This window comes from Neltuma alba, unplaced genomic scaffold (genome assembly GCF_004799145.2).
Source record: "Neltuma alba isolate B1F8T4 unplaced genomic scaffold, ASM479914v2 tig00002795_pilon, whole genome shotgun sequence".
Lineage (NCBI taxonomy): Eukaryota > Viridiplantae > Streptophyta > Magnoliopsida > Fabales > Fabaceae > Neltuma > Neltuma alba.
Genome location: NW_021633014.1, coordinates 1 through 11,052, shown reverse-complemented (window position 1 = coordinate 11,052; position 11,052 = coordinate 1). Strand labels below are relative to the sequence as shown.

The window sequence follows — 11,052 nt, the reverse complement described above, 5'->3', positions numbered from 1 at the left end:
ATATAATGGTGTACATATAATTTAGGGAAAAAAAATCATTTTGCCACTATAGTTTTAACTCAATTTCTAAATTTAAACTAGTCTTAACTCAGTTAAAACCTATTCTTAAATCCCAACTTACCATTCCCACCGTTTGAATTTTTTTAGGCCAACCGACAGCTTGAAATCTCTAAATTCAAAAAATATATGTAATTTTACTTTTCAAAATAAATGGAGTAGTATTTGAAATTATTTAAAACTACGGAGATTGGAGACTGAGGTGATAATGGTTCACACAACAGTTATAAACAGGAAAGTCACAATGCACTTTAATTGCTAGCGTGTTTGAAGATTGGTCTGAAGGTAGTTTTTCTGATTCTACAAGATTTGTTTGAGTGCTGAGAGCTCCTCTTAAATAAACCAGTTGGCCCCTACTTCAATTTTGCCTTCCAACTAGGTTAAACATACTTAATGGCCAAAAATTCCCTCTAATCCTAAATTAAAGTAGGAAGCGACAGGCTGGGCAAGAAGTCAAGAACCATAACGTAATGAAAAGAACCCGCAGAGCAACACAACCTTCATCCTCGTGGCACAGCACAGTAATACTTTAGGAGAAATACGGTCAGAACTTTAAATTATATATATATATATATATATATATGGGAAAATGAATTGCCATGACTTAACTGAGGACTTTGACAGGGTTACCACTGAATGGGAAACTGGCGCGCACACTGAGATTCCCCTCATCTTTAAAAGCTTTAAAGAAACAGAGGTTTTGTTAATTGCGGCAGTTTTTCTCTCAGCCTCTCAGGTAACTCTGTTCCTATTCTTCCCTCACGACACACAAACTGATAATCCTGCATCACCCCACTTTCGTTACGGTCGTTGCGAATTCTTTCTTCCTGCCTGCATATTTGGTTCTCCATTTTCTCTATTGGGTCGCTCAGATTTCTTTTTCCTGTTCTATATTTTCATATTCTCCTCACAACACTGCGTATTTTGTATGGGAATCATATTCGTTCTCACTTTTCATGTATTCTCTTTCCTTTTTCAGCAGCTTTTTGTCTGTCTTTGTGTTCTCTACGATTCATTCGAAATGCTTAGCGATATCCTGGGATTTGATGCCTTCTTTTGGCTTCAGTTCCGGAATTCTCTGCATAAGCTATCTAACTTAAGAGACATTTGAGTTTCGAAATGCTTATCATTTAGATTTCACTGACGGTGTGAACGAAATTGGCAGAATAATTTCTCTTTCCGAGAAAGTCAACGTCTGCGTCTGAAACTCCAAAGTTCCTAGCTGGTCGTAAGTGTCACGATGGGTTTGGAAAAGAAAATTTGAAGTTTCAAAGGTTGACTTTCCTGTATACCAAGGCTTTGAAAACTACCAAAACCAGTAAGGATATGGGCTGTTAGATCCAAGTTTTGATCTTTTCAATGTTTGGTTTTGGTTCTAGAAATCTGGCACTTTGAATTTTTGTCATCTTAGGATGGAATGTCCAGGAATCAGCTACCTCTTCTCTCTAGCCCCTCTCCTTCTTTGTTGATAACGTACTGTCGAGCAATGAATATGTGGGACATTTCTGTCAGAGTACAGATGAATTCCAATATTCTGCGGTGGGTTGGATATTAAGTATGGAGAATTATGATGTGCAGGTTGAACTGAATTGCAATTGAAATCCAACATGTTCCGCCTTAGAAAGCAAACCCAGAATCAAGTGGAGAATGATCCATCGTACAAAGATGCAAAGGTATGGCTGGTTGATGTTTCTTTGAAACCTTTATAAATGCCTCGATTTTCCATCATATATAGTTTCCTAGTTTTGAGTTAATTATTACATCTTCACTCCCTGATTCTCTTGGCTCTGAGGATAAGAGACATTTTTTTTGTTTCTTTGATTACTTTCATTAATACTTGCGAAGGGACGGAAATTTACCAAAACAAACCTTATATATACTCGATCACTTCTTTATCTGTTCTTTCTCTCTTTTTTAAAACAATTATTTTACATTTATCCGGGTACAAATTTGTGTGTGTGTGTGAATTGTTCCTGAATATGGAAGGAAAAAAGATATGTTTGCTTGTCTGGTTGTCAAAGGAGGTCGAGAAAATGTAATCCCAGAAAATTTGAGCAGTTCGTTGTACAAAATAAAGATGGACATGATAAGTTTTGTAACATTGAGGGCTAAGTTGAAGGTTAAATAGCAGAGATTGTTGTTGAAAAGAAATAGACAGCAGAGTAGATAATCTTTTTCTTAGATCGAAATTTTCACGGATGATTTCATTGACATTCGTTAATCCGTTATTATTCTAGCGAAATATGGTATATGATATTAGTAATTAAATAAAGGTCATGTATATAAAAAGCACCGTAATATATCATGCTTAATGAAACAACATATTAATTGTTAACCAGAAGTTATTCGCACTAATTTAAAATATTTGAAAATTCATTAATTTTTTAAAAGTAAAAAATTATTTACAGTATAACTGAATAAATTGTTTAACCCACATTTAAAAAAAATAAAAATGATGAAGTTGGTAAACGACATGTGCTACGTTATCATCAGGTGGCTGAACTGAGGGCTGCTCTGGGGCCACTATCCGGGCGAAGTCTAAAGTATTGCACGGACGCATGTCTAAGGAGATACTTAGAAGCCAGAAACTGGAACCTTGAGAAAGCCAAGAAAATGTTGGGAGAAACACTCAAATGGAGATCCACTTATAAGCCTGAGGAAATCCGTTGGGTATGATGCCATCCCTTTTTTGCTAATTCTCATGTTCAGATTTGTGCATAAAACTCATTTCCTGTTACTTTTCTCTCAGCCTGAAGTGGCACATGAGGGCGAGACAGGAAAAGTTTCAAGAGCGAATTTTCACGATCGTTCTGGAAGAACTGTGCTTATAATGAGGCCAGGAATGCAGGTTTGGTTTCACCTACCTATACCATCAGTAGTCACTTCGATTGATTAAGATTATAACACCTGACCTAACCACTTGTTTCCTCGTGGTTTTAATTAATTAATCTGTTAGAACACAGCGTGCCCAGAAGATAATATCAGGCATCTAGTGTACCTCATGGAAAATGCTATCCTCAATCTCCCGGCAAGTCAAGAGCAGATGTCATGGCTGATAGACTTCACTGGATTTTCACTCAACACTAACGTCTCTGTCAAAACAGCTCGTGATATCATTTACATCTTACAAAATCACTATCCTGAAAGGCTTGGTATTGCTTTTCTCTATAGCCCACCAAGGATATTTCAAGCTTTTTGGAAGGTTTGTTCTTTGTTCTTCGTTTTTTTTTTTTTTTTTCCTGGTAAGATGTGAATTATATGAGAATTACGAGCAACATGTTTTTGCATTATGGTAGGCTGTGAGATACTTCTTGGATCCCAAGACGTCCCAGAAGGTAAAGTTTGTTTATCCCAAGGACAAGGAGAGCGAAGAGATGATGAAATCACTGTTTGATGTGGAAAATCTCCCCAACGAGTTTGGAGGAAAAGCAACATTGAAGTATGATCATGAAGAATTTTCAAGGATGATGATAGAAGATGATGTAAAAACTGCTAAATTCTGGGGAGTTGATGACAACCCATTCCGCACTAAGAATGACCATTCTAGTACAGAGGTAGTGCCGGAACCAGTGAGCACTTGAGAGAGTACCATGTTGATTATTAATAAGGTGAAGAAGCACCAGTTTGTTTCTGTTGATTGCTAACTGGAAACCTGAGGCATTTATTACTGTAAACTTGTGTATTATCCTCAGCTTGCACTCACCTCTACCTGATATCCTTTCAAAATTACCCTCCTAGTATTACTGAACTTGTACCGATTTCCTATGTGACTCTTATCAGCATAAATATCTTTATTCCTTAGAAGCCTAAATTCTAATTACACTCTTGAAATGATGTTTATGCATTTTATTTTGCCTTTTAAAATTATTTAACAGTAACGTTGTATTAATGCATAAGCCGCCTTTTTTTTTTTTTACAAGTTAACATTCATTGCGGTGAATTTATAACATGACTTTATAAAAAAAAAAAAAACAACAGGGGATTTCAGTTATAGAAAACAAATGAACACAAACACACAAATTATGAATTGAGCAAGAAAAGTAAACTTGGAGTTAACTGAATAGAGTATTTAAATAATATCAAACAATCACGTTACCTGTAGAGGTCCCGTAGCTCAGTTGGTTAGAGCGTTGGTCTTATGAGCCGAAGGTCGCGGGTTCGAGCCCCGCCGGGACCAATTTTGGAAATCCAATACTCCAACACGTGCCTGGGTCACATGTCATGTCAGGATTTTGTGCCCCACACAAAATTTCAGTGAGTGCGGACTTGAATTTGATATTAGGTTTCTCGGTTGTGTGTGGAGCCCATTCGACTCGACTCCCGCTGTGCTACTGGGCCTTTTGTTTTTGTCTGGGGTCTATCGGAATTTACTCCAAGCCCAGTTCTTGTTCTTCACCTGTAAAACACGTCGCCCTGTCTCCCTGGGTGATCGATTTGATCGGAGAGTCATCGTGGACGCCATCACGGGGGATCAATCGCTGAGGTGCTTTTTTGTTGGTCTCTGGCCGGATATACCTGTTTCATCCAATTTTGCAGTTGATCTTAGTTGTCTTTCAACCTCTTTGCTGTTTCGTGGCCTATGAGTTCTATTTCCCCACATTTTCTTGCCGCGCAGTACTGTAACTGGCAAGTCAGAGACAATTTTTTTGTTGTTGTTATAGTTATCTTTCGTTTGAACTTCTGTCCTGTGAGGCGAAACTGTGTTATCTCGTGACAACAATCATTGTATCCTCTGATGAGTGGAAACCTCTTTTTCTCCCAGGAAGAAGCAAGATGATAAAAGCCGTATTGGTCATGAACACGCAGGGGAAGCCCCGTCTTGCAAAATTTTATGAATTTCGGGTCCTTCCCCTATACCATCCACTTTTAGAGTTCAATTTTTCTCCCTCGCCGAGTTCCTGTGATTGTTAACGATATGATTAGACTTAATTTTATTGTGTTAGGTCAGCCTGTGGAGAAGCAGCAGGAACTAATACGTAATGTGTTCTCAGGTCTCTCTCTGTCTCCATCTTTCTCTCTGGTCTTATGAATCAATGCAGTTTATTTTAATTCTTCTACTTGATCACAATGCTTGAACGAAGATGTTATATTGTCTTGATTGTTGATATCCTACCTCTTATGGTTTTACAAGTTTGTTTCTTTCAAATTTCTGTTTTGGTTTTTATTTATTGTTAATTGTTGGTACAGTCCTATGCAGTAGAGCTGAAAATGTTAGCAGTTTCGTGGATGCTGAGTCCATCTTCGGTCAGGTATTATCTTCTTTTAACGTTCTACTCACTAATTTTCTCTCTTCTTCCCTATTTAATGGTATCATATACTAGGAGTAGTTAAAAAGAAGAAGGATGGTTCAGCATGAACTTGTTTTTCTGTTGTTAAAACTTCCAAGTAAGTAGTACTGCTCTACTGCTGCAACGCGTTTTTGTATGCATTACTGAGAATGGAATCCTCAATGTTAGGTTCATTTAGGGGGTGTTTGGGTGAAAACTAAATTATGGTCTTAAAAGTGATTTCACAGAAAAAGCACCTTCGAGGGAAACCATAGTCTATAATGCAATTTGTTTTTTTTGCATCTAAAATAAACTAGAGCTAAATTAATCTGATATCCTGCTGTGCTGACATTATTGATTGTTTGTGCTCTGCTCTTTATGACAATGTCTAGCATTTGAGCATCAACCACAATGCAAACATATCTGTGTCCGGGAAATCATCTGTTTCTTTTTCCTTCAGGATGCTCGCCTTGTCTACAAGCACTATGCAACTTTGTACTTTGTGTTCATATTTGATAGTTCTGAAAATGAGCTGGCTATGCTTGACTTAATACAAGGTAGGTTTCTCACCGGAAATAACTATTACTTGATATTTTCCCCCAATTGTTTCAATCTGGAATGTTTATTGGTTGAGGAGGTCTGCTGCTACAGGATGTGGGGTCCAATAGTATTACATGGTCTGGTCCGTGAAGTGATGTCCTCATGTCACATATGTGTCTTAAAGTAACCATATGACCTTTGGAGTACAAAAAATGGTGTAATTTTATTATACTGTTGCGAGGGGGAAATTTGAAATACATGAGGTGAGAACTGTTCAAGTGACTGGAATGTGGACAAAAATATGTGGTGATCAAGTTAGACAATGGCCTCCCAAATCTCCCTTTGGTCCAAATAGTAAAAAGTTCTAATCATCTTCTATAATGTTTAATATGAAATATAAATTAAAAGTTTCGATTATTGTCTTTTTCTTTGCTTACACTGAGGTGAGTTGGTTGAATCATGTAATACATTTCCTTTTGAACATTGGGAAAGCACTCATTGCTTCTGATCCGCATAAACTGAGTTAGAGCTGCACTGAGCATATGTTCTGTAGAGTGCTTTAAATTTTGAAGATACTTGCTATGAAAAACTAGTGTGTACAAATGGGGAATAGTGAATTGGTATTTCATCATCTGAATGTGATTTTGATGATAATGAAAATCTCTTTCTTGGCTACGTAATTTCTTTCAGATAATTGTAGTTAGTGGTGATGAACTGGTGATAGATAATGTGATGATATAGCTCGACACTTTAATTAAAGAATTCTTCTGCCATTTGAGTCCTTTTGCTCTTGATAATGAGGATATTCTGGGTGCAGTACATACATGTTCCTTGTATTTTCTTCTACATTCTTCATGAGCTTTATGTAACAGTGACCTCGTGCTGCTGTTCTTTACTGCTCTTGGACTGCTTAATTGTTTGTGAGATTTTCTTACTATGATCTTTCTGCCTACAGTCTTTGTTGAAACACTGGACAAATGCTTCAGAAATGTTTGTGAACTTGACGTAGTGTTCAACTATAGCAAGGTTGGAGACTTTCTCTTCTATATATTTCTGGACAATCTTTGTATTATGTTATTGGTTTAAACACACAGTTCAAAACATGCCTTGGTTGAAAATGCTACACATAATAAACTATAATATATGATTCACTATAGGCTAGATATATGTTCTGCTCGGGCAGATTTATTAGATTCTTCATCGTTAAGCGTATTTTCAAAAATTTATTCAAAATTTCTCTCTTTGTTTGGTAAGTTGACGACTTTCATGCTTAGCTAGTATTGTGTCCTTGTAGAATCGGAAGTGCTGTTATGCTCAATATTACAAGCCATGCCTATAGTAATAATGGCTTCAAGCCTATTAATAAGTGCAACTCAAACTTTCCCTTTATTTGATGTTACTCGCAGATGCATTCTATTCTGGATGAGATTATCTTTGGAGGCCAGGTTTTGGAAACAAGTTCAACTGAGGTTATGAAGGCTATCGAAGAATTGTCAAGGTCCCCACCCCACATCCAAACCGCCCCCCGCCCCCCAGGGATTGGGGTTTTTCCTCCCTCTCCTCGTATCTCTTAACTTGCAAGGTTTTCAAGTTGAAGTTAATGCATATTTTCTGTGTGCATACACTTTTATATCTGTGCATGTTTTGTGATGCAGGCTAGAGGCGGCCTCCAATGCTATCAACCTGGTCCCAAAATCTGTTTCTGGTTGGAGGACGCGGTAGTCTAAAATCAGTTAAGATTATATTGATACGTTCCAAGTGTTATGAAGGACGGGGCTGCACTTTTTGTCGGGAGAGTCGATGACATTTATTTTGGATATTCTGAATCTGAAGTAAAACCCTCTACGCTGAGGGACAGAATAAAATCCATCCAAATGCGAAAGTTTATATCTGGAGCTATTTTGATTGAATTGGTGTGATGAACCTTCTAAAATTCCACTTAACCTGTCATTTTTATCTCTGTAATTGCTTGCCAGATTGAGGACGGACAGAAGAGGAAAAATAATACCTGCGAGAAATGAATTTCACTATTGTTTCTTTCAGGACTGTACATTTTACAGTATTTTTCACCCAGATTAATCCTTCTCTCTTGTAGCATAAGATATTTTATAACTATGTCTGCTGTACAAGATATTGAGTATGATTACTTGTTGGCGAAGACTGGTATCAGGGGTCATTTCGTTTGGCCAATGTACCAGGTGTCATTTGATTTGAGGGTTTCGTCTCGTGGCATGTTTTGATCTTTAAGGTCATCACTCTAATGTTAAATTGAGCATACATCGTATGATGATAAATTGCGATAAAGTTATTTTTTACACAATAAACTGTACTGTAGTTCCTATATACAGGAATCGGAATGTGCTCCATATCTAGTGTGATCTTATTTTTAGCTATTGAGAAAAAAATTACTTTATTATTATTTTTTAATTAAGCAGCAGATAATTATTTCATCCTCTTTTGTTCTGTTTTCTTCCCTTTTACTTTTTTATTACATCAATTTAAGGAGAAGATCATTGTTTCATTGTCTGTTTTTTTTTTTTTTGAAAATATCACATGTATTCTTCTATTGCATTGCTCTCTGTACTCTTGCCTTCTGCAAAACTCTGAAGAAACATATCCTGCTGGTGCCTAATGTTGGTTTGTGGATTGAATTCAAACGGTAACATAAAAGTGATAGAACGATCAACGAGGCTAGGTCTAATTAAAAAGGTTAGTTTTTTATAATGTAATGATTTAAGGCTTGAATTCTTACTGAAAGAAGTATTCATATTTACTATCCAATATTATTTTAAATAGGATTGTCTGTAATAAAAGAATAACTATGTATGAAAAAAAAAAAAAAGGTGATGGAACATGATCAAATACACCAAAAACACAATCCTTTCCAAAGGGGCTTGTGGTGGATTCGAGCTTTTCATCGCCTCTCGGAGGAGGCATCATTTCCAAGTTGGTTTTATTATTTTTTTTGGACTCAAATTTCCAAGTTGGTTTTATTGAATCAAGGTCACGTGATTTGCCATTTTATCCAGATCGACGTGGGCCAGTAACTTGCGATAAGTTATTTGTTTATCTTTGAAATTTTTTCTCATTCATAGGTTAAAGTTATTCTAATGTCAGCATAAGAACAACGGTCCCATGGTCTAGTGGTCAGGACATTGGACTCTGAATCCAGTAACCCGAGTTCAAATCTCGGTGGGACCTTTCTTTTAATTTTTCCTCCCTTTTTCCCCGATTAAAATCAGTTCTCTTTCATCCTGATCCCACACTTCTCGGGATAAAAAGTTATTGGCTAAATCAAATTATTGCTTTCCAATTTCCGGAAATCATCAGACCAATTATTGCTTAGTCGCTGCAAAATATCATCTTTTGCTTCTACATAGCTACAATCTCTGTCTTGCTAATAAAATATTCACCATACAATACAAATACGTTAAGTGGTTGGCTTGTAGATCTGGATAGAAAAGTTGGGGACGCATAGCTAGAATCCCACAACCCCACATGTCAGTTCATAATCTAAGGCTTGAGTTCAGTTTTTAAATCAAAAGCAGATGAAGAACACATTGTTGGAAATCGTTTTGTTTGCCTGCTGTTTCGGTTGAGTCTGCGCATTAAAAACAGTGTGAAATCTGACAGGTGGGTGCTTTTAGATCCCCAAGAAATGGATTTATTAATGCTAAAGGTAGAAGATAATTGCATCCCCATAATGCTCCTGCAATTTTGTGTCTCAGAATCTGCAAAGCTGCGGCTTAAAGATAAATTTAACAAATGATACGCTAATGCTGTTCTAAGGTAGATAATAATTTCCAGCTTCGCAAATAACAAGTTGGTGGCCTCTGTCTCTTATTAGCCTATCAGCATAATTTTTCTTTTAGTCCTAAGCTTATCGCCTCATTATTTGATAACTGAAAAGTGAAGCTTCAGCAATCTCATCTGCAAATAGAAAAATATGCCACACCCAGACAAGTTATAGTTGGAACCCGGATAATAACACGTTCTTTGGTCAGGATTTATTCCTACTCCCAACCAACTCGGCAGAAATTGAAGCTCCTCAAATGCAGCAACCATGAGGTGTTTATTATAGGTTTGAAACTTCAAACTGATCCAATTTTCTTTCTAAATAAATGCAGTCATTCATTTATGTGCATCATTGACCTGGATTTATTCATATTTTCTAACTATTTCTTGTCATCTAAGCTTGTATTTTTAAAGTTTCAGAATTTACATATATTTTCTTTACATTATTCAAACCCAAAATCATATATACATATACCCTCTTAAAAAGATCCCAAGCAAACATTTGATAGTAAGTACTCAACCTCAATTTTTAATCAAGCACATGATATGATAATATTAACACTACCTCCTGTCCTAAGGACCAGAGATGGTATTATCTTTGATGTTTGATGAAAGTTGATATAACATTATATAAATCCCAAATTCCAAATTTAAATAAATTCATAGAATTGGTGTTGACTCATTGAAATAAAAATAAACTGATTTTTTTAATATTTGAATAATTCCATTCAATTTCAAATATTCCAAGCCATTATTTCAATATAAAATATAAAATAGATAATAAATTGCACAGTTTGTAAGCTGTAAGATTCAGTTCGGAAAACAACAAAGCAGCTAAATTCATTTGTATGTGGCCTCTTGAGAGGAAACAAATAGCAAATACACGCGCGTAGTCTCTGGATAGTGGATAGCCACATGCCAATGACTTGTAACAATTGTAATGGAGTTAAATCTAGTCTTGTATTTTATAGCAGAGAAGTAATAAGAGAAGACTTAAAAGGGAAGCAAGCAATTCTGCAGAGAAACTAATAGGATCTATCTGGTTCCATCCCATCTACTCTTTACAGCGGCTCAATTATTTTACACATAAATAGCATTAATGACACGTAGTGTTTGCTGGACAAGTTGAAAACTTGCCAAATTAAATTTGAATGTGCTCACCAATTAACTCTTCTCTCGTGTCCTCTGCCCCTCCTCTCTATATTAACAGTTTCAACAACTTCCTATACTCCTACCCTCTACTCTTCCTACTACCTATTCTCTTTTCCCTCCCCCCCCTTGCTATCCATTTCTCAAAAGATTCTTCCTACAGTAGTAGTAATTTCTAGTTTCCTAGGGCTTCACTTGTTTGTTCCTATCCCTCATCCATGATTTTCTTCTGTTCTACCTCCTC

The 11,052-nt window shown here is 36.4% G+C and overlaps 2 protein-coding genes and 2 non-coding genes across 9 annotated transcripts; all 4 read left to right on the top strand.

Moving 5' to 3' along the window:
* The first annotated feature begins 765 nt into the window (after positions 1-765).
* Positions 766-3,819, top strand: LOC114737671 (phosphatidylinositol transfer protein 3-like). 3 transcript variants are annotated; one of them, XM_028925632.1, is made up of 7 exons: positions 773-793; positions 1,223-1,375; positions 1,636-1,730; positions 2,551-2,727; positions 2,807-2,905; positions 3,014-3,259; positions 3,354-3,819. In XM_028925632.1, exons 3-7 carry the CDS (start codon positions 1,665-1,667, stop codon positions 3,636-3,638), a joined length of 873 nt encoding a protein of 290 aa, XP_028781465.1. In that variant the 5' UTR covers positions 773-793; positions 1,223-1,375; positions 1,636-1,664; the 3' UTR covers positions 3,639-3,819. The 3 variants fall into 3 exon arrangements, with proteins under 3 accessions (XP_028781476.1, XP_028781465.1, XP_028781469.1); XM_028925643.1 differs by lacking the exon at positions 1,223-1,375 and having other exon boundaries at positions 766-793; XM_028925636.1 differs by lacking the exons at positions 773-793; positions 1,223-1,375 and having other exon boundaries at positions 1,389-1,730.
* Positions 3,820-4,160: 341 nt separating this feature from the next.
* TRNAI-UAU (transfer RNA isoleucine (anticodon UAU)) lies at positions 4,161-4,234 on the top strand. Its single transcript has one exon. It is a non-coding gene; the product is annotated as a tRNA-Ile (tRNA).
* Positions 4,235-4,463: 229 nt separating this feature from the next.
* Positions 4,464-7,993, top strand: LOC114737650 (AP-3 complex subunit sigma). 4 transcript variants are annotated; one of them, XM_028925611.1, is made up of 8 exons: positions 4,464-4,671; positions 4,820-4,899; positions 5,006-5,048; positions 5,245-5,306; positions 5,785-5,881; positions 6,820-6,890; positions 7,271-7,362; positions 7,520-7,993. In XM_028925611.1, exons 2-8 carry the CDS (start codon positions 4,831-4,833, stop codon positions 7,584-7,586), a joined length of 501 nt encoding a protein of 166 aa, XP_028781444.1. In that variant the 5' UTR covers positions 4,464-4,671; positions 4,820-4,830; the 3' UTR covers positions 7,587-7,993. The 4 variants fall into 4 exon arrangements, with proteins under 4 accessions (XP_028781444.1, XP_028781438.1, XP_028781432.1 ...); XM_028925605.1 differs by having other exon boundaries at positions 4,464-4,676; XM_028925599.1 differs by having other exon boundaries at positions 4,464-4,683.
* Positions 7,994-8,993: 1,000 nt separating this feature from the next.
* Positions 8,994-9,065, top strand: TRNAQ-CUG (transfer RNA glutamine (anticodon CUG)). The gene has a single exon. It is a non-coding gene; the product is annotated as a tRNA-Gln (tRNA).
* Positions 9,066-11,052: the final 1,987 nt, after the last annotated feature.

What these genes read in the sequence shown, in the direction of transcription:
- LOC114737671 (XM_028925643.1), top strand. Translation starts at nt 1,665, where the DNA reads ATGTTCCGCCTTAGAAAGCAAACCCAGAATCAAGTGGAGAATGATCCA. An exon ending in CATCGTACAAAGATGCAAAG is followed by an intron (nt 1,731 to 2,550) that starts GTATGGCTGGTT and finishes CGTTATCATCAG; the next exon opens with GTGGCTGAACTGAGGGCTGC. An exon ending in AGCCTGAGGAAATCCGTTGG is followed by an intron (nt 2,728 to 2,806) that starts GTATGATGCCAT and finishes CTTTTCTCTCAG; the next exon opens with CCTGAAGTGGCACATGAGGG.
- LOC114737650 (XM_028925611.1), top strand. Translation starts at nt 4,831, where the DNA reads ATGATAAAAGCCGTATTGGTCATGAACACGCAGGGGAAGCCCCGTCTT. An exon ending in CTGAGTCCATCTTCGGTCAG is followed by an intron (nt 5,307 to 5,784) that starts GTATTATCTTCT and finishes TTTTTCCTTCAG; the next exon opens with GATGCTCGCCTTGTCTACAA. An exon ending in GCTATCGAAGAATTGTCAAG is followed by an intron (nt 7,363 to 7,519) that starts GTCCCCACCCCA and finishes TTTGTGATGCAG; the next exon opens with GCTAGAGGCGGCCTCCAATG.